General features: G+C 51.1%; 1 protein-coding gene across 1 annotated transcript; it reads left to right on the forward strand.

The window, feature by feature from the left end:
* The first annotated feature begins 14,592 nt into the window (after positions 1 to 14,592).
* RGS16 (regulator of G protein signaling 16) lies at positions 14,593 to 20,468 on the forward strand. The gene is made up of 5 exons (XM_039252973.1): positions 14,593 to 14,757; positions 15,663 to 15,773; positions 16,526 to 16,590; positions 16,878 to 17,044; positions 18,582 to 20,468. The coding sequence occupies exons 1-5, from the start codon at positions 14,714 to 14,716 to the stop codon at positions 18,801 to 18,803; spliced, it is 609 nt and encodes a 202-aa protein (XP_039108904.1). The 5' UTR covers positions 14,593 to 14,713; the 3' UTR covers positions 18,804 to 20,468.
* The last annotated feature ends 1,295 nt before the right edge of the window (positions 20,469 to 21,763 follow it).

Raw genomic sequence — 21,763 nt, forward strand, 5'->3', positions numbered from 1 at the left:
ACAATTCTGCTAAGTTGTGTCTCAGAGAAGTGAAAGACAAGTCTCCAGAGGTTTACATGTTTGATTCACACCTAACACAGCAGCTGTCTGCTGCCAGGGGAAATACTGGTGTGCACGTTTCCAGCAGCAGCCAGAGACTAAGTCTTCTACCTTACAGCCATTTTGCTTGTCTTGTTGTTCAGGCCTTGGGGAAAAGTGTGAATGATGCAATGCCAAACCTCCTTGCTAGGAATGAGGCAGGCACCAGCACTTTGGGAAAACAGAAACCTGGCCAGGGGTGGGCGGCACTTAGCAAGCAGTGCAGTAACCTCTTCATCATCCCTGTAGGTGAGATGCTGCTCTCTTAATAGATGCATACTGATTGCATTCTAATAATACTTTGTGCTTATCTCAAAGGACATTAACCAGAGAGCCTCATTAAAATCTCATGACAGCCTCATGAAATATACAAAAGATCTATGTTCTGCATGTCAAAGAGAGAAACTGAGTCCTGAATGACTGGCCTGTGATTAACCCATAACATAAAGGCCCAGAAATCTATATTCATTCTCATTACCTCTCTCTTTCTTTCTTCATTCTCTTTGAGCAAATTACCTATTTTATAGTACTGGTTTATTACTAGACCACTAGGTATATACATGGGATATGATGCATTAAAACCAAGAAAAAAAACCCATCCAATTCATAATATGAATGTCTTAGGGGATGATTTTCCTTTTCAAGGAGCAATTTTTTCACTTTAAGATGATTCCCCTGGGAAATGCATTAATGGTAAGCTTCCCTGGTACACTTAAATGTTGGCTTATGGATCTTTTCACAGAAAAGTAGGGAAGGCAGAGGGGGATGATTTTTTTTTTTTAAGTAGCCACCACTGAATGTGGGGCTCAAACTCATGACCCTGAGATCAAGACCTGAGCTGAGATCAAGAGTTGGATGCTTAACCAACAGAGCCACTGGAGCACCCTGAGCGGGGATGACCTATTAGGCTGAAGTACCTGGTTGTCAATGAGCAGTGAAGAGCAGTTGGAGATTACCAATGATTTCTGAAGTGATGGTTTAAGCCAATAAGTATACAGAACTGATCCACAAAAATGAACTCACATGTAGTTGTAGGGGCCATATGCATCTTATGAAAGTGAGCCTTGCCTATAGCAATATAAACCCAGAAGTGTAGAACCCCAGAGGGGATTTATGGAGGCTTGGTAAGGGAGGGCTCAGTGGAGTGGAAGGGTCCTCCTTGACAAAGAAGGCACCAGAGACTCCTGCCAAATTGCCTTACAGAGCTTGGCCACCTGAAAGGCTGGGATAGCTGCAGTCCTGGGGTATCAGGAAGACCATAGGTGATTGGCAGGTAAAGGGCTGCAGAACCTTTGGTCCTAAATCCAGATGGAGTTTACTGTTCCCAAGCCCCACGCATGATGTCCTGGTTTCAGAAGCAGGGGATCACATCAGTGCCGGAAATTTGCCTGAATTTTAATCCCCTTGGGAGGTAGCCTGTGCTCCTGAGAGCATAACAGACCTGTATTCACATATGGGCTCAGCAACTTCCTCAATGAGATTTTTAACCTCTCCAAGTCTTAGACTCTGCATCTGAAAATGGAGAGGGTAATTAACTACCTTGCAAAGAGGTAGTAAGCCTTAGAGATGATGTCTGTGAAGGATTTGCATTTAATAGGCACTCAAAATTAGTAGCTATTATTTTTATTGGAAGGGAGGCTGAAATCCCATTGCCAGTGGGTAGTGGGGTGCGGGGGTGGGGTGGTGGGGAAGAGAAAGGCTGCATCAGCCAAACTGGGTTGGGAGTGGATTTCAATAAAGAGTGGGTAGATAGGGGTACCTGGGTGGCTCAGTTCGTTGAGCAGCCAACTTCTGCTTGGGTCATGATCTCGGGGTTGGTGAGTTTGAGCCCCACATGGGCTTGCTGCTGTCAGTGGGGAGCCTGCTTTGGATGGATCCCCCTCTCTCCCTCTGCCCCTCCCCTGCTCATGCACTCTCTCTCTCTCAAAAATAAATAAAATATTAAGAACAAAAAAGAGCGGATGGATAGTCAACATCCCCTCTTGCCCTGCCCCCAACATTGCCTTAAGCGCAGGCCTGTATATACAAGCAGCACAGAGTGGGGCCAGTAACAGGAGCTGCCAATGGCTGCCCAGCACAGCTTGGGGCTTTTGTAGCCGAAGCAGCAGGACACCAGTTAAGTGCACCCATCTGGGACTTTGAGTCAGGAGCTGGTGGTGCAAAGAAATGGGGTGGTGGAGAATCCACTTTGGGGTTAGTGGTGGTAGCAGCATCCGGTTTCCAGGGCAGCAGAGCTAGCAGCGGTCTCTGGGGAGTTCCAGCCGTGGTTGTGGAGAGGGCTGAGGTGTCTAGCCTTCAGCCCTGGTATCTGTTGGGTCTTCATCAGAGTGGTTTTGTGGAGGGGTTTTTTGGCTGCTGAGCCTTCCTTTGTTCTTATCTTTGTTCTGAGACTGCCTGAAAATTCTGTGGGTTACCCCAAGCTTCCTTCCAAAAATTATTCTCTCTTTAAGTCAGAGAAAGTTCATTTCTGTCCTTAGCAACAGGAGCTTGACTAGTGCACCTTCCCAAACCACCTTACTTACGCTAGTTCCTCCCACCACCACCTTGACTTTCTGTTTTCTTTACTGTGTTAATCACTGTTGGCAATTATTTTAACCAATTTGATATTCATTCATTATCTGTTTTCCATTCCTGAAAGTAAGCTGCCTGATGGACCTCCTCCCCATCCTCACCAGGGCCCCTCCATCGCCAGGTTCCCAGCAGATGCTTGGTGTAGTGTAGTGGTTATACCCACAGACACTGGGGCCAGACTGCTTGGGTCTGAATCACGGTGCCGCCCTTGTGAGATTTTGGATCTCTGTGTGTCTCAGCTTCCCCATCAGTAAAGCAGGGGGAATGACGGTTCCTGTAGACAGTGAGAATTAAATTAGTGCATATATGGGATGAGCGGCCTGGCACCGACTGTTTATGAATGAATGAACGCAGGAGAATTTCAAATGAGAATAACAGTTGCTTTTCAGGATTATGATCTTCGTCTCATCACCTCCACCGTCACACTCTGAAAGGACCCCTTCCCTAGGATCAGGCTGAAAGTTTGGCCGGATTAGAATTTTGGGTCTGTGGGGTCACTCAATGAAGGGTCCAGTCTTGGAGGTGACTCTCCACTTCAGAGCACTTTATGGTGCCCGTGTTTTGTTACATAAGCATCCCCAACTGAAGCGCTCACAGCCTGGGAAGTCGAGCTTTTCTGAAACTAGTGAGTCATCGAGCCTCCCCCAGAGGCCTCTCATTGTCTTTCCCCAGCTTGCTGGGGCCAGTGCGGCTGCCATTACTTCCAGGAAGAGCTGGTCCTTGGGGGAGCCCCAGGCCTTGGAGGATATAGGAGCATCAGGGAAGGCGTCTCATCCCGACGGAGCTGGGGCTGGGCAGCCAAGCACAACACTGCATTCCTGGGTGACTGCTTTTCTCTGGAATCAATGTGTTACTTTTTCCACGGCCTCGGTCTTCCGGCTCAGAGGGGTGGAAGCCACATGACCCAATCGTTTGTGTGTGTGTATGTAGTGCGAGTTGACTGATGGTGCAACCAAGGCCTGGGGCAGAGATTCCAGACATTTGCTGCTCTATTTTAAGATCCCTGGTTCTGTCTGTTTCCCAGCAATTGTCACTTGGTCAGAGGAAAGGGAAAGCGGGGTGGGGAAAATGAGGCCTAAGCCACAGCCACTCATTACTTCCAGCTGGGTGGAAATTCCCATTCTTCACGGAAGCAAAGCACTTCCCCCCCGCCCCAAAACCCAATGACTCAGAATTCTTCACCGGTCATGGTCAGGACAAGGTCTTGCTCATTTTAATCACAAAAATCAGGATGGTACCGCATTCTTTGTACATCTCTTAGACTTCTCAGAGCTCATTCACACAGTTTCCTCCCATTTGATGGGTAAGACAGACATTTTTACTCTCTGTTTTCAAGTGAGAAAACTGAGACACAGAGAGGTTGGTGGTTGTCCATGGTCACACAGCTAGTCATAGAACCAGTCACAGGGGCTAGATCTCTTGAGTTTTGAATGATGTTCTGTCATCCAGTAAATAGCCATTTTAGTATCTTCCTCCCAAGGTGCCTTTCCTATGCTAATGAGCATCCATGTGATGGAGAATGAAGCATCAGGGAGCTGGAGTCTGGTAACTTCCTATTCTGTGGCTTATTACTCCCTCCAGTTCAGCTTTACAGGAGGGGACATAAATAAGAAGTAAACAGTTATTGAGTGCCTACTGTGTGCAGCTACTGTGGTTTTGCAGGTTCACAGTTTATGGAAGAAAAAGTTGCCAAATACAAAATTGCAGTAAAATTGCAGCAAAGTGCTATATTGCTGCAAATGCAGAGTGTTATGGGAATATAGAGAAAGAGGTCATTCATTTTGTCAGAGGCAATGAGGAAACTATCAGAGATGAGGAAATTTTTTCCCTCCACATTTTAACTGTGAAATTTTCAAGCATATGGAAGAATTGAAAGATGATGACAACCACCACCTAGATTCAACCATGGTTTGCCAGATTATCTTACCCTCTCAAGGAACAGCTATAGCTGAACCATTTGACGCAAAGTGAGAGGTATCATGACATCCATTCTGAAACGTTTCAGCATGCATCTTCTAAGAATAAGGATGTTTGAAGAGGTGGATTTGGAGCTGGGTCTTTCCAGAGAAGTAGAAGTTTATCAGACAAAATAGGAATGTCATTCCAGGCTGCAATGACAATGCAAGGAAAAGCAAATGGGTGAGCAACGTGGAGTATTTGGCAGAAAGGTTGTGGAGGGTGACCAGAGCCAAAGGGATAGGGGAGCAGGTAGAGGAGGACTTTGGAGCAACTGATTGGAACCAGACTGTGGAGGAACTGGAATGTCCTGATATGGAGTTTCTGCATGACGCTGGGGAAAGTGGGAGAAACTGAAGGCTCTGGAAGAGAGAGATGACATGCTCTGATTTATCTTTTTTTTTAAAAAATGTTTATTTATTTTTGAGAGAGAGAGAGAGTAGAGCAGAGAGAGAGGGAGACACCCAATCTGAAGCAGGCTCCAGGCTCTCAGCTGTCAGCACAGGAGCACAGAGGCTGATGTGGGGCTTGAACTCACAAACCATGAGATCATGACCTGAGCTGAAGTCTGATGCTTAACTGACTGAGCCACCCGGGTGCCCCACTCTGATTTGTCTTTATCCGGCACCAGAGTGGGTGGGATGATAGGGTAGGGAAGACCGGCTAGCTTGTGAGACGGTGGGGACAAAGGTTGTAGAGATGGAGGGAGAAAATTCCAGAGGTCAGATCAGAGTAGATAGGATTTGGAGGCTGACTGGAGTTAGGAAGGATGGAAGAAAGGGATCACTGGTGGTGAGTTAGATTTCTTTCAGAGGCAACTGAATAGATGCTTTACTGCCATTAAATAATGTCACTAGTCAAATGCGGCAGTGTGTACATAATACTGAATTCATTTTGGACAAGTTAAATATGAAGGCACCTAACGTGCGGGTGGAAATAGGGTCTTGAACTCTAGCAGGGGACAGGGAGATAGGTTCAAGAGTCATCAGCATACAGATGTGGCAGAAGCAGTAACAGCTTATTCTGGAAGAGGCTATCCTACTGGAAGGTACTGGGTCAAGGCCACAGCCCTGGGCAGCACCCATATCAGATGAACAGAAGGAAAACTAGAGAAGCAGCCAGAGTGCAGCCAGCCCACCTGGCAGGTTCACAGTGAGAATTAAATGAGCTCATATGCATGAAATTCCAAAGTCCAGGAGAAGACTTGGTAGTTGCTGGATAAGTGAAATACCATTTCTAGAGTGGAGGGATGTTCTCGATGAATGGCGCAGCCCTGGGGTCAAAAGCTGCTGGGGGGCCCCGGGGCTGGCCTGCTATAAACTGTGTCTTTGAAACAGAAAGTTCTTTTCCTGTGTTCCCTCTGCCCCTTCCCAAGAAGTGAAGTCCAGATTGAACTATAAGAGAAGAAAAACTCTCGTGTTTCGCATCTTCTTGGAGTTGGAGGAACGAGAATTTTGAAATCCAGGTCAGGAAAGCGCTTTCTGCAGCTCTGGACGAGGTGGGGGCAGTGTGTGGAGTGAGTGGCTAACAGCGCAGGCGCAGGAGTCAGATGACCAGGTACCAGGCTTTGCCTTCTGTCCCTTCCTCTGTTAACCTCTCTCTGCCTCAGTTTCCCCATCTGTAGAACAACAGTAAGAGCACCTCCTCCAGAGGTTAGTGTAAGAGTTAAATGAGATGCAGACTAGAAGCACCATAAGTATAGAGAACAGAAAATGCTCACTAAATGTTAGTGATTATCATGGTTATTACTGCAGCCCCGGGTAGGGGTGGGGGTTTGGGAAGCCTGGGGATCTGGATCCAGCAGGTTCCTCTGGGGCCATACTTGGAGCAGCACAGCCAGCGGGCTGGTGGAAAGGGAGGGGCTCAGCCGGGCTCAGTCACACAGCCCGCCGCGTGTCTCCCTGTGCTCAGATGTGTGGGGCCCATTAGGGAGGGCTCATTTCTTTCTCTGCAAAACATCATGCACCCCCCCTGCCCCCCGCTGTGCTCCTCCCTCTGTCCACCTGGGCCTGTTTCTAGGACAGCTGCTCTGTCAGGGGCTGACAGCCTGGGAGCTTGTGAAAGGACCACCTGTTCCCATCGCTCTGCCTTCCCCTTCCCTCCCGCCTCAGCGCCGCCAGCCCCAGCCTCCAACCGCTCACACATCAAGCCACGTTTCTCCCTCTGCTCCATGTTGCGGGCACATTGTGAGAGGCACGTTTCCTTACAGCTCGTCCGGCTAGTGTTGCTGCTTCTCGAGCCTCCCCTGCTTCCCATAAATCTGCTTTCCCTCCGTGCCCCTGCATCGGCCCTCCCCGCCCTCACCCTCACTCTCTCTATTGACGTGGGGGTTCATGGAAGGTGACTCAAAGGAGGGGGAGAGGGCTGCATGGAGGGCAGGTCCCTAACTCCCAGGCGATGGCAGAGGCCCACCTGCAGCTCCGACCTAACAGCTCTGCATGTGCATGTGATGCTCACGCACTGGGGTCGCTGTTCCGGCAATCCTGACGTCTCATCGGTGGCCTACGTCAGCACCTAGAAATCCCTGACTAGGCCAGTGTGGAGACATGGCCTGAAGCAGCAGCCAGGGGCCTGTGGGAGGGCTGCTCAGAAGCCAGAGGACAGGCATTGAGTAGCCCTGGGTTGGGACCTGCCACACAGAACTGGGGTCCAGTCCTGGCACCTCCATTTACTGGGTATGTCACCTTGGCCGTCCAGGTCCCCATCTGGGGTGGTGTCTAGAAGGCACTGAGCTCAGTGCTAGATCATGGCGGGGCCTACGGGGGCAGTTTCCCTTCCTCCTAGACAGGGTTTAGAGCAGGGCCAGGTGTTGGCCAAGCAGCTGAAGTCTGTCCTTACTCCCAAACACGGGGCTTGGTCCGGCCCACAGCTTCTTCGCAGCACGTGCCTCTCTGAAATACTTAGAGGAGAGGGAGGAGAGGGGACAAGGTGTGCTGGGGGCTTCCTCACTCAACACCTTCAGAGCAGCACGGCAAGGTGGTACAGATTCCGTGTGTTTGGTGCCCCGTTTCCACCTTGAGCTGTGCTCTGGAGCCACTCGGCTCTGCCAGACCCTTCCCTGACTTAGTGCCAGTTTGCCTGCATTGGGGGACGCCACAAGCCACAGTGGGAAGCACGTTTGGGAGATGCATGGTCATGTTTCACTGCGTAATCCAGCCTGTCTGTGACCCACTTCCGGATGGCTGTCTGGTTGTGAAGTTCAGCCAAGAATGTCTGCGATCCCAAAGATGAAGCTGGAATGACAATCACTGTGAAGTCATTCACCTCATCTAGAGTGGGATGCGCTTCCGTCACTCCTCACTGACGATTTAATGAGTTCCCATGCTGGGCCAGACACTGTGCTGGACACCAAGGTTCAGGAGGCCAGGCCTCTCCGAGGCCATTTTAGCTCTGCCTATGTGAGCACCCGCTTCTTAAAGGCAACTTCTCAACATCGCGTGTCTCTGGGATCAGGGATAGGCTGGTGTGCTGAGTCTTCCCGAGGGTGGTGGTCTGGGGCTTAATTGGCTACAGTAGAGGTTTCCCTGCCCTACACACTCACTCACACACACACACACACACACACACTCACTCATACAAATACACACAGTTTGGGAATAAAACAATGCTTCCTTGTCACCTATTCTGTATTCCTGTCCTCACTTAGAGCAACAATTAGGCTGTTTCCAGTCTTCCCAGAGAGCAGTGTGCCTTCTCCTTGCCCAGGTCAAGCGCTGATGGTTGCCCTGGTTGAGGAATATGGCAGAGAGAGCGAGTTGGCCAGAATCCCCCTTCTACTCCCCTACTAGGGAGTGGAGTGTTAGATTCCCTCCCCCCACCCCCACACCCCCATCCCTGTCCTGGAGCACAATCCAGCATGTAGCACCTGCCCGACTTTCCAGTTCTGGAATCCAAAAGTGCTCCTCCTCGGCCTGGGAAGAAGCAGGGAGTTGGAATTGTAAACCTCATCTTTCAGTCGTATGTGAATCCCAGACCTCCCATTTCCCCCTCTCATCTTTCATCCTAAGTGGTTCCTCAGAGCCTTGGAAAATTATTAAAGGAGGAAAATCCGCATTTTGAGGAACTCGTTTCTATGTCTCAGGGAGTGGAAGTGAAATGCTCTCAGAAATATGACATTGTGGCAAAAGTGAACAAAGGGATGAGGAGGGGGGTGAGAAAGAGGAAGACATTTAGAAACGCAGGGTTCTTGAGTAATTTCTCCTATTTTGGAATTGGCAGTCTTAGGTGAGATGGGGGTCATTTACAGCCATTAATTTAGTTGGTACTTTAGCGAACGCATCAATATGGTGGCAGGAGCACTTGTAGGTGAGAGTGGAGGCGACAAGGGGCAAGTATGGGGACAGGCTGAGGACAGGCACGCTGTGGGGAGGACGCTGGACACCAGCAGTCAGCGAGAACTCAGGAGTCTGAGGCAGGTGGATGGCTGGTGAGGGTGTGGAGTGGGGCAGACAAACACAGCCAGGAAGAGAAGCCCGTGCATGTGGGTCAGACCTCAAAACACCGAGCAAGAAGCCTGTGAAGGGCCACAGCCAACCTTTCGGAAAAAGCATAAACACCGGAAGTGACATCGGCAGCCATGGTTCCCAGGAGGCTGAGGACAAGCAAAGGTCCCAGGGTCCCACACATCCCAAAGACTTCCGGAGCTGAAGATCTGCCTCCCTCGGAAGCTGCCCTGGGGCTCCTTCGAAATGGAGAACCGAGTCCTGCAGGAGCATAAAGGGATGGGGAAACACAGCTGGAAAGGGTGGCGGCGCAGAGCAGCTGAACTCTGAGTTTTCCTGCAAAGAAAAGCCAAAGCCCAGATATTAATGGAAGGACTTCAGCAGAAAAGGCTCTGCAGCCATTCTTGGGAACTGCACACACTCAAGGGATGGAGGAAGCAGAAAATGCTACAGCCAGTGATGACATATACTAAAGGCAAAGATACAGAGCAGGAAATGTGCATGATGAGAGAAGGATGGAGTGACCGAAGAAGAGATGTAAGGAAAGGAAATGAGAAGAGGAAATGATGAAAGAAAGAGGAGTTGTAGCATCCTGCCATGATTTCCCAAGCTCAGCCTTTATTTTCTCATAGTGAACAAACGCTGCCTTCTAGAGAGTGCCATACCTCCAGCCAGCATAGAGTACACTTAGGAGCACAGGTTCCGAACTTGGACTGCCCGAGATCAAAACCCAGCTCCACCACTAAGTAGCTGTGGCCCATGGCCAGTTACTTAACCAGTCTCTGCCACAGTGTCCTCAAATGTAAAATGAGAACAAGAAAGTATCCATTTTCTGGGGGCACTTCTGAGAATTGAAAGACAATTCAGAAGAAAACACACAGAACGGAGCCTGGCACATAGTAAGTATTCAATAAACGCTAGCTGTTAGGATTTGTGTTGAAACAGAAGCCATTCATCTACCCCACATTTACTTACATACATACACTGGACAGGCCGTGGTGCTAGGGGCTGAAGGTAAAAGGGTGACCAAGGCAATGGTCCTTACCCTCCAGAAGCTCATGAACAAACAGACCGGAAATCAAAATTAGGTCTCAAAATTCAGTTATAAAGTCAAGAAGAGTTAACACTGGTCCTATGGCTCTAGGACTAACAATAGTGGTTGTCTCTGATTGGGGGTGGTGGGTAGGTACGTTGGCTGGAAAGAACATGAAGGAAATTTCTTTTAAAGTGATTAGTACAGACAGGAGAGAGACCTTTAGGTCAAGAGAATCGCATGCTCAGGGCTTTGTACGTAGAAGGCAGCACAGAGACATGGGAACCTACCAATTGCTGAGTTTGGGTGTGAGGTGAAGGATGTGAGATCAGGTGGTCAGAGCCTTAAATGCCATACGGAGGAGTCTAGACATCGTCTTATAAGCCATGGGTACCACTGAAGAGTTTCAGCTTCCTTTTCAAGTGGCTGAGGCTGCCCTGCCTTGGAAGCCTGGGGTCCATTAGCCTGGTGGGGAGGAGAAAATCAGGTCTCCCAAACCCCCATAGCCTCAGAGCCCCTCCCAGACAAGAGGGGGAGGAAACAGGAGAAGAAGTGGGAGAAGAGCAAAACAGCCATCAAAGTGAGCTGTACCCAGTGCTCTGAAGGGTAACTAGGAAAAACAGTCATTTCCTGCATCCAGGCTGAACTCCTTCAACTCACCCTGCCCACTAGGGAGGGCGCCCATAGTTGTCCTCATGACCTCACAGGAAGATGGCCCCAGTGGCTCTCTATTTCATGTGTTCAGGAAGGACTCTTTCTCTCCTCACCAAGCTGCCTCACGGTATGTGCTGCTCCTGCTATTTTTATGCCTCTATCAAACCGTGATATGCAGTTGTGCGTCCTGAGAGTATATGAATCCCTCTGCTGTATATGAGGGATTCCTAAATCTTCCCACACTCCCAAACTACAACTGGCTTGTACAACTCTCCCCCTTGGAGCACACTCCTTCCTGCATAGCTAGCATGTCTGGCTGTACTCCACTGCGCTCAAACCCCACTCACTCTTTTCTAAAATATCGCAGATGCTCCCTGATCCCTCCCTTTCCTGGACTTCTGCTGCAACTCCTGCCAATAACTTCCTTTCACCTCTTTTTCCCTGCTGTGTTAGCTCTGTTTCCTCAGCGAGGAGAAGACAGAAGGTCATTAAACTCAGCAAGAGTCTAAAAGCTGTGATTTCGCCCACCAGCCAGGGAACATAATAAATTCTTAATAAATATTTATTGGTAGAGCGATGGCAGGTTTGGGACCATCCAGACCCCGGTGAGGATCACCTGTGCCAAATCAGAAGCTGAGAAAGTGTTTCCATTTCCTGTGACCGTTTTCAGCAGACAAAGGTCCTGTGTAGACTTCAGCTCGGTGGAAAGGACGGTGCTGGGTGGGGGTGCAGAGGGGCAGAGGAGGGTGGAGGGCAGCGTGGCTGGGATGTTGTGGGATGTTTAATCCTGATTCCAAATGACCCAGGCTTCAGAGCTGTGTCCCCACACCCTCCATTAAAGACAGCACAGCTGTGCTGCGAGCGCTGGGCAAAAACGAGGTCAGGTTCATGCCAAAGCCAGTGCGGTTCACAGGTGGGCTCAACTTGCTGCATTTACAGCAACTGTGGAGTCGTTACTGAAATTGCAGACGTGAACCAGCGTACCTGCTGGGAAGAGAATTTGGGATACATTGTGAACTTCAAAAAGTTTCTGCCTGGAAACCGAAGAGGTAACCATGGCAACCGGGAGGCAGGTTGAACTCACAGAGGCCTCTTCATCTTGAGCCCTGAGCTCTGTGCTTGGATTTGCCAGGCTGCGAGCACCGCTTTGTCTCTCTGGCCTCTTTTGCCGGCTTTGTCAAATGGGAGAAAGCACTAGCTCAGGGCTCTGGAGAGCGGGCCGGGTTTCAGCTGTTTTCAGTTCCAAGGCCCTTAAGTAAGGGCACCTCAGGCACTGGTGGTTTTGTTGTCTGCAGAATAGAAATCAAGAGGCCCTTCTGGCCTATTCACAGGGATGCAGACAGGACAGGAAGGTTTAGGGAGGTTCTGTGCACAATCACTATTATTGTCGTTATGTGGCTATGTCTGGGCTGATTCCAACATGGTGGAATTCAATCCGTCCCTAAACTTGTTTTTGTCGCTTGGAGAGCAGCTGTCCCGGACAACACCCACATCCCCACCTGGCAGCAGCATAGTACAATCCCGGGCTGGAGGCTGAGCGGCACCGCATGCAGCCTCGGGCCTCACCTCAGCTGACCACCTGCTCCAGCAGAATGTGCTGCTGGTGGGGCGGGCGAGCCACTTCCTTGTGTGGATGGACGATTGCGCTGAGCTGCACAGACGTTTAGGAGGCATCCTTCGATTGCCCGGGAGCACACCACTGCCGCCCTCCAAACCCCTGCCCCAACCAACCCAGCCCTGCACTTGCGAGAAAGGAAGACCCAGAGATGGGGGTAAAGGTGGACTGCTGGCATCTAAGATGCTGCTGCCAGCATGTGAGCTGCTCTGACTTGACTCTGTCCACCGACCCCCTGGGAGGCTGGGGAAGGATTTGACTACTCTTCAGAGAGCACTCTGTTTGGACTAACCAGGTCATCTTCTGCAGGCCCTGGCTTAACAGGAGAATCTGCTGTGACAAATGGCCCCACGTGTTGCTCTGATTTGGGCCTCCTTTGCTCAAGCAATGCCTCAACTATCTCCAGGCCTTTCCGTCTCATCCCTTTCTGTGGTTTTAACCATTTCTTCCCTGACCAGCTTTTCTGGGCTGTGTCACCCAGCTCTCTCGGGTGAGGACATCTTCTCCTCTTGTCTCTCTCTTCTGACCCTTTACTCCCAGGGTTTGCTAAAGAACAGCAACTCCGAGGTGCCTCTCATGAAATAAAAACCTAAATTCCGAGAGGCACAAAACACGTACTGCTTTTCTTTATTGTCTGGCAATTCCTGTATTCCTAGTAAGTAAACCTGAGAGCTAACGTTTATTGAGTGCCGAGTATGTGTTCAGTGCTGATCTAAGCACCTTGGTGGAGGCTCTTGTTTGGAACCTAGACCCTCATTCCCTAGCCTGTTGTCTGCTGCAGGCTCACAAGCACAGTCTCTCTGAGAGTTGCCCTTGATAGAGGGGGTTGCCTTGAGATTAAGAATATTCTTGGAGCCACCACATCCATTGAATGATCCATGTAAGGTACAAAGGCCTGCCCCCTTGCTTTAATGGGGGCATCCCCTGGGCCAGTGGTGGTCTCTATTACAGCAGCATGGCATTTAACTCTTCCCTCTGCTCAACTCTGCTTCCCTCACTTCCTCTCTGATCTGAGAACTTTCCCCAGCAAGGCACTGCCTCAGGGGAACTGCGTTTTCTGTCTCCTGGGAACTCTAAGAACTCCTGTAATCCTCACAGCTTTTTGAAATAGGTGTGTCCTATTTTCATCTTAGGGATAAGGACACTGAGCCATGGAAAGGTTAAGAATCTTGCCCAAGGTCTCCTATCAGTAAGTGGTGGGGCCATGATTTGAAACCTGGAAATCCAGCTCTGAATTCCACACTCTAAACCCCACATGCAGCCTCTTCAGTAGCAATTCCAAGGGGACTGAGGGGCAACCAGGATGGGGTGGGGTTGGGTGTCGGGGGTGAGGGTGGCCCTAAGGCCTTCATGGGAAGATGAGGAGAGAGGGAGGGCACTTACTACCTTCATCTCAGAGATAAGGACACTAACTAGCTACTGCTTAAACCCAGGGTCATTCATCAGTTTACAGAGGTGTTGGGATTCTAATTTGGGGTGGAAGGGCGATGGAAAAAGCATGGGAAATTCATATTTGAATTCTGACATAACATTGTGTAAGGCTGAGCAAATTATTTAACCTGACTCAGGAAAAATGCCTGGCATACAGATGCTCAATAAAGAGCCCCTCACTGCACCCCTCCCCCACCCCCGCCCCACCCCGGGCCATCTGTCTGCTAATTCCAACCCTCTGATCTTGTGTCAGGTGTCTTTAACTTTCTGACTCAGTTTCTTCATCTCTGAAATGGAGGTGATGGGATGGCTCTTCGCGTAGGAGCACAGAAAACGGTAGTTATCACTATAATCCCGACGCCGTCTCGCCCGGCTGGCGCCCCTTGCTCCCGTCCTTCGGGACCGCGCAGGCTCAGGCTCAGGCTGTGATTGGCACTGTGTGTGCCTCCCCAACGTGCCACCCCCCACGCAAATCCGCCCGCCACCGCTGAGTTGGTTTTCTGCTTTGACTAGAGGCCGATGGTTTTTTTCCTACTAAACTGAGTGGGCGCTTCTCGGCCCGTGTAACTTCCCTGCCGCTTCTCCCTACGCGTGTCCGCGTCCGCCCGGGGGTGGGGGCCGCCGCGTGCGCCCAGCCGCGCACGGCTGTGTGTGCAAGTTGCAGGCGCCCCGCCCCGTCGAGCTCCCGGGGGGGGGGGGGGGCCGCCTCCGCCCTCCCCGCGCTGCCATTGGTCGGCGGCGCGCAGCTCGGGCCCACTCTCTCCGAGGAAATAAAAGCCGCTGTAGCTGCGCCTCCTTGCTTGCCACCGGGTAAAGCCTCGGCTTGCTTAACGGTGCGGTCGCGCCCCTTGCCCCTCTGCCTCCTCGCGCTCGCGGCGACCGCTGGAGCCCGTCACCATCCTCCCCGCGACGTGCTGCCCTGAGCCCACAGCTATGTGCCGGACCCTGGCCGCCTTCCCCACCACCTGCCTGGAGAGGTAAGAGGAGCTTGTCCCGTGCAGCTTGGCAGTCGCCTGGAGGCGTAAGTCCAAGTCCCACCAATCCTTGAGGAGTAGGGTGGCAAGCTTGAGGACCGAGCTGGCGGGAGAATGGGACTCGAGTGACTTCAGTGGAGAGGCAGAGGTCACCTTGGCTCCACGTTCTCAGATGCTTGTCTTAGAGAAGGGACGGGCCAAGAGAAGGAAGGAGGAAAACCAAGGGGAAGTCGAGGGACCACTACTTACTGTCACAGCCCAGCCTCTGACAAATGGCAGTCTTCAGGTGACCTGCGGAAGACCGGCTGCGCGAAGGGCGCGTTGGCATCAGCAGGCAGAACTGCCTTTCTAGTTTCTTAAGCACTTGGTTTTCATTCTCCGGCCCAGATCCAGGAACCTGAGTCCCCTGGCCCTGAGAAGTCAAGGAGGTGTTTTTTCTGGGTCCGCCAGTGAGGCGTGTGCCCACTTCCCAGGGAGCTGCTCAGCCACCTCGAGTCCTTGCTGGAGCTGGTGGCTGTGAAGGTGACAGCGGGAATCAGTTTCCACACAGTTCCAGAAATATTCTTGACAAGGCTAGAGGGTGCTGAGCTGCATTCTGCTAATCAACAGACACAAAGATAGGTTAGTGTCACTGAAGTGGGAAAAAGGCCATGTATGCTGTGCTCTAAACCGGGAAAGTGTAAGTCCTACTGAGGAACAGCTGAAACATTACTTTCATGGTTTCTGGGTTGGTGCCATTAAGGAGAGAAGCAAAGTTTAGGCCCTGGGAACAGCCGGAGGTCCCCAGGAGCTCTTGAGGCTGGAATGTGGGTGGCACCAGCCCGCGCTCTTTCTGGGACACCATAAACCTCTTCGCCCTGGCTGAGCAAATGGAGAATTCTCCCATGTTCCTTGCTTTTGTCTTCCAGAGCCAAAGAGTTCAAGACACGGCTGGGCATCTTTCTTCACAAATCAGAGCTGGGCTCTGATACCGGCAGTGTTGGCAAGTTCGAGTGGAGCAGCAAACACAGCAAAGAGGGGTGAGTCCCGCTGGCCGGCCCAGGGCCGAAGGGGGAAGGATCCAGATGGAGGAAAGGAGGCACAAGGAGGAAAACACAAGAAATTGGGACACGCGAGGGTGGACGTTGGTGACTCCTTCCTAGAGATGTTCGTGAAGGTTCCTGCTGGTCTGCTATGGGTGACTGGCTCGGTGGCGCCTGGGTTCTCAGCCTGTGAACAGAGATGAGTACCCTGCATCGGAATATCTAGCTACCAGACTCCTCCACCTGGGGGTGTCGTTGCCTGTGCAACCAGGGCTAGGACAAAGTCTGAGAACACCTGAGGCCTTTTAGTCAATGACTTTACTCCCATTCGTGTGCACTTTGCCTATAAACCCTTTCATATTGGAAATCAACGCTGCCAGGTGCTGCCCTAAGCTCTGGGGTTCTGGGTAGACCTTAATCTCTATTCCTGAGGCCCTTATTTCCTTGAGGGGAAATGTAGAAAACAAAGCTGAGGATCAAAGGAATAGAAACAATTTTGGACAGTGGAGACACCGACTTCGAGTTATCTGCCGCGGGCTAGAATGTCCCTGATTGTGGTTTCTCACCATTGAATGAATTGTCCCCTAGAAAAATACCTGTAGCCTCAACCAAGAGTTGGAGGAGTCAGCTCCAATAATCACTTTGTGTGGATTATACCACTTCCATCAGAGTTCTGGCTAGGATTTATGCTATGCATTAATTTGTTGATTTTTTTAAAAAAATTAAAATCTTGTATTTTGTTTTTTTAGCAGAAACTTCTCAGAAGATGTGCTGGGGTGGAAAGAGTCATTTGATTTGCTCCTGAGCAGTAAAAGTGAGTAGGACCCTGTTGTATCTGTCTGGGGATTGCACACGTGTACCCATGTGCTTTGGAGCCAGCCTGAGGGATGCTGAAAGCGTGGGCAAAATAATAGTTGTAGTAATAATAATAATAATGATCCCCTAGCGTGCCAGCCTCTATTCAGAATACAAAGGCAGGTCCTTGTTCAAGAAAATTACATCCTAAAAATAGAGCCATTAACTACAATTGCTGTCTTTCTTCTTTTATTCCCGGCTGTCCCGCTGTCTGACCTGTCTCTCCCTCTCTCCCTTCAACCCCAGATGGAGTGGCTGCCTTCCATGCTTTTCTGAAGACGGAGTTCAGCGAGGAGAACCTGGAGTTCTGGCTGGCCTGTGAGGAGTTCAAGAAGCTCCGGTCGGCTACCAAGCTGGCCTCCCGGGCTCACAAGATCTTTGATGAATTCATCCGCAGCGAAGCCCCGAAAGAGGTCAGAGCCTCCACATGTCCCGTGGGTCCTCAGGCCCTGCCTGCTCCTTCCCCACTGAGATCTGGGGTTGGGGAGTGTCCAGCAGGGCAAGTGTTGAGTGTAGACCATGATCGTATCTGGCACAGGTGTGAGTGGGCCTCTGTGGCTGGAGACTAGGAAACCCAGTCTCTGTGCCGCTCGCGGGTGCTGTTCCCCTCGGACTCGCTGGGCTTAGGGAGGTTGGCAGGTGTTTTGGCTTCTGTCCATACCCGCTTTTATAAACTAAGCCCTTTTTAGAAGGCTAAAATATTCCGGTGGGGAGACAGGTCACCCTAGGGACCTGGTGTGACCTGCTTCGGTCCCCTGGCTGACGGTGCCTCAGGCTGGCTGGTTTGTGGTTGCTGAATTTCTCCCCCCCTTCCCTCAGGTCTCCACTGCCTGGCACCAGCGTTTGGTAAAGTGCACGGGGCCACCTTGTGGAGAGAAAATAGTAATGCCTTGCTTTTGTACCCTATCGTGTACTGTATTTTCTGAGCACTTTAATTTTTACATTATTCCATAAAGATTTATTGCACACCAGTGACCTGCAAGGCACTGTTAGAGTCACTAGGGGCATAGCCGAGACAGAAGTCTCTACCCTAATGGGAGAAAATGACAATAACTGTTGAAATAAATAAATATATGTCAGGTGATGGTGTGTTTTGATACAAACAAAGCAGGATTTGAAAGGGAGCACAGGAGTACCGGACGGGTGGACGGGTGAGGGTTTTTTGTTTTTTACAAAGGGAAGTGAGAGGTGGGCTGTTCCATAGTGACACGTGAACAGATAAAAGAAGGGAGGGAAGAACATTCTAACACAGGAAATGGCAAGTGCAAAAGCCAGAGAACACGTGTCCTAGTTAGTACGAAAAAGGCAGTGAGCCCGCATGGAGCACGGAGAGTGAGGGAGGGAGAGGAGGCGATGAGGTCAGACAGGCGGCACGTGGCCAGATGTGGGTCTAGGTGGCCGTGTGGGCCCAGCACGCACGTTGGCTTTTCCTCTGAGTGACCAGGGAGGGCCACGCTGCCGCTGCTGGACGGCCTTGAGTTTTAAAAGGCTCCCTGTAGCTGCTGGCTGGAGAATAGATCACAGGGGTGAGGGTGGAGGGGGGAGAGACCAATTAGGCTCTGACACTCACCTAGGAGAGAGGTGATGGCGAATTGAACTGAGACTGTACAGAGGCAGAGGTGAAATGGGATTGGATTTGCATGCATGCATGCCTGCATTCATTCACTCATCCATCCATCCATCCATCCATCCATCCATCCATCCATCCATCCATTCATCCATTCATTCATTCATTCATTTGAGTGAGTTTGTGAGAGGGCAGAGAAAGGGAGAGAGAATCCCAAGCAAGCTCCCTACTCCTGACCATGAGATCAGGAGACCCCAGGTTCCTGGTTCAGAGTCGGGTCCTCCTTCCACCGCTGCACCTGCCCGCCAGGCCCTCCTTGGCCCCGTGGGCCCCTCACCTTGCCCAAGCCCCACTCACCCACGTGCTTGCCCTCTTTCCCACAGGTGAACATAGACCACGAGACCAGGGAGCTGACCAGGACGAACGTGCAGGCTGCCACGGCCACGTGCTTTGATGTGGCCCAGGGGAAGACCCGCACCCTGATGGAGAAGGACTCGTATCCGCGCTTCCTGAAGTCCCCCGCTTACCGGGACCTGGCTGCCCAGGCCTCGGCCGCCTTGGCCTCTCCGTCCAGCTGCGGCCCGGCAGAGCCCTCGCACACCTGAGCCTCCGGCCGGCCGTGAGGAAGCCAGCCAGGAAGAGAGGTGGAGTCGCCCATCCCTGAGGCAGGTTCTGCAAAGCAGGCCAGAGAGGACAGTGAAGGACTCTGGCCACCTGTTTTGGAAGCAGTACCCTCTCCTCCAGCTACTGTGGGACTGAATTCCGTGCATGAGCGGGTCCCCCACCCCTTCTTCCAGTACCAGCAGATAAGGGCTCAAGAGGAGGGTTGTGTGGGGCTCTCTGGGGAAAAGAAAGGTGGTGTAGGAATGATCGTCGGCTCTTGTTCTCCATGGAACAAGAAATATTCCAGGGTGGGTTGGGAACAACGTGAAAACGAGAGAGGGGAAGACCACCAGCTCACCTCTCCTGCCTGCTGAATGGCCGACCGCGATTGCATCCTGTTTTCCTAGTTCCCAGGCCATCGGGGGCACAGAAGGGGGCCAGGGGTGTGGTGTCTTCCCATTCTGTCCCCCTCACCTGCCTCTGGGCTGCCCAAAGCTCACTTAGCTTGCACTTCTTAACATTCCTGTGTCCAGCCTCCCAGTCTTACTGAGGCCGGAGAACCAGTTTGATGCTTGCCCCAGACGAGAGATTTATACCTCAGAAACTGGCTTTTTGAGCCCCTTTGCAAGTCAGTGGAGAGCCTGGAAAAGGGACCATCTTGCTCCTGTGAAATTAATCTTGGTGCTCTTGGTGACCTTTGTGGGTGGTCCCTGACCCTGTGCCGGCGGCAAGGTCCGCCTGTGAGCTGGGCTCTGCCCTCTCGTGGCTCTGTGCTGCCCTTGAACATGGGGCCCATGAGGAGGAAGGTGTGGGGCCCCTCAGTGAGTGGCTGGCCCAGCTCTTAGGCCCAGCGGGGTGGAGCTAGGGGGTAAAGGGTCATGAGAACTCTTGGCAGTTCCCAAAAGTTCCATTGAAATCAAGCCAGGGTATTTTTTTTTTGTTTTGGTTTGGTTTGGTTTTTTTTTTTTTGGTGGGTGTGAGAATAGGGAAACAGAGCTGCCCGGAATGGAAGGGGAGCCTTGCATTTCTTTCCTGTGGATGTGAGGTGCCCTTACCGAAGTGTGGGGGGAAGTCAGCCCAGGGACCACGATGGCCCTCAGAAGACCTTAGACCCTGGCACTGCAGCTGGGGAGAGAGGCTGCTTGGAAGAGGCTGACTGGGGGAAATCAGAACCTGCTTGTCACCTCAGGGCAACACCCAACACCTATTTTGTGGTGAGACTTCTGCACGAGCCCAGGCCAGGGAGGCGAGTGAACCAGGCAGCCCCCTCATTTCCCAGGAAAAGCAACACTGTTCTCTCTGCGCTCTGAGCTCCTCCAGGAGAAAATTATTTAAGTATAATGTATTGTTGGTTTTGTGACAGTTGTCATAGCATATTATTTTTATTATTGTTGTGTTGTTGCTGTTATTTATTATTATTGTAATTTCAGTTTGCCTCTGCTGGGGAATCTCAGCAGGAGCTGGCAGCCTGACCATCTCCCTCTCCACCAGACTCTACCTCTACGTGCTGGGAACCTCTTAGCGCCTGTCAGGGACTCCTCGCCATTTAAATATTTATTTATTGTTGACAATGGAGCTGGTTTCCTAGATAGGAATGGTGTAATCAACCCTTGTTTCCCTGTTTTAAGCATGTTATATTCTTGTAAAATAAACATAAAACCCAGAAATGAGATTCTGTCTTCAGGGGCTGTGTGGTCAGGAAGAGGTGAGGAGAAGCGCTGTGGAAAGCCTTGTGGAGACACTGGCTTCCGAAACTCCCTTGGGGCACGTGGGAGAGTTTTGTGTCCCAGGCGGAGGCACAAAGGAAAGACCCTGTCTTTGTCTGGTGACTGGCAGAATTGACGAGAAGGGGCGAGGTGCTAAGGGTGACCACCAAGATTGCTAACTTCCTTTAGTTGACGATGGCCCCACCTGGTGTCGAGCTGTTGTGTTGATTGGATCTGGGCAGCCTGCTGCCATTTCTGAGCTGGTGGCCTTTGCCTGGCTGACGCAACGCCAACCATTCCCAACTCTGCCTCTAACAGACCCACACAAGGGGCGCGTCTCCTGGGTCAAATAGCCACATGTTTTCACTGATGTGGTAGCTTTTGGGGCATCTTCACTTTTGCCCGTTCTTAATTTGCACTAGAATTTCATATACATTCAAAGAGTTCATATTTTTAAAATAATTTCATAGAATTATGAGATGAGCTACGGGAAGCCGCTCTGTGTGTGAGGCTGCTCCATTCTAGGGGCTGAGGGAGGAAGGAGGTTGAGCTGGGCTTGCAAGGATCTGGGGGGTAGTTTTGCAGGGATCATATCTGCTCTTCCTTTGCCAACAGCCTGTTCTCTTGGTTTACCATACTCATCCTCTCCCCTACCCCGTTACCACTATTTAAAAATTTCTTCTCTGTTGAATTATGTTTGTGCTATGCGGTTTATTGACTTGGATGTGGATGATCCCTAGTTGAAAATGTGGGGCAGGGTGAGCTCAGGGGTCCTCTGGTGCTGTCAGCCTAAGCACTTTTCTTGAATTATCTGTTTGTACACAGATCTGGACCTGCTTTTGGCTTTTATTTCTCCCCTATCATTAGTCTGAGTAGGTGACCAGACTCCAGCTGTGTCAGGTAGAAAACCCCATAGATTCACATTCTAAATCCAGATCTAAGGGGAAATTCTGTAGGCAATGCCAGGAGAGTTTCAGAATTTAGGGCCAGAGAAGAGTAGGCCCAATGCTGGGGCAGACCCTGATCTCCTTTGGGCTTTACACCAGGTGTGTGAGGGAGGTATATTAGCCTGTAATACCAATGAGGAAACTTAGGCTCGTGGGGCAAGGAACATGCCCAGGGCAGCTGGCTCCAGAGAGCAGCAGAGATGAGATGGGAGCCCAGTTACACCATTGAGGGATGTCCAGTGTGTGAGAGACAGGAGGAGGGACGTGATGGATGTCCAGAAAGATGGGAACCCATGGAGGCGGGAAGCT

This window comes from Hyaena hyaena, unplaced genomic scaffold (assembly GCF_003009895.1).
Source record: "Hyaena hyaena isolate Hyena2069 unplaced genomic scaffold, ASM300989v1 scaffold_439, whole genome shotgun sequence".
NCBI classification, from domain to species: Eukaryota; Metazoa; Chordata; class Mammalia; order Carnivora; family Hyaenidae; genus Hyaena; species Hyaena hyaena.

Bases quoted from the DNA above. Each gene is read 5' to 3' on its own strand.
- RGS16 (XM_039252973.1), top strand. From the start codon at position 14,714: ATGTGCCGGACCCTGGCCGCCTTCCCCACCACCTGCCTGGAGAG. The intron at 15,774-16,525 runs GTGAGTCCCGCT...TTGTTTTTTTAG, and splicing joins AGCAAACACAGCAAAGAGGG to CAGAAACTTCTCAGAAGATG. The intron at 17,045-18,581 runs GTCAGAGCCTCC...TCTTTCCCACAG, and splicing joins GCAGCGAAGCCCCGAAAGAG to GTGAACATAGACCACGAGAC.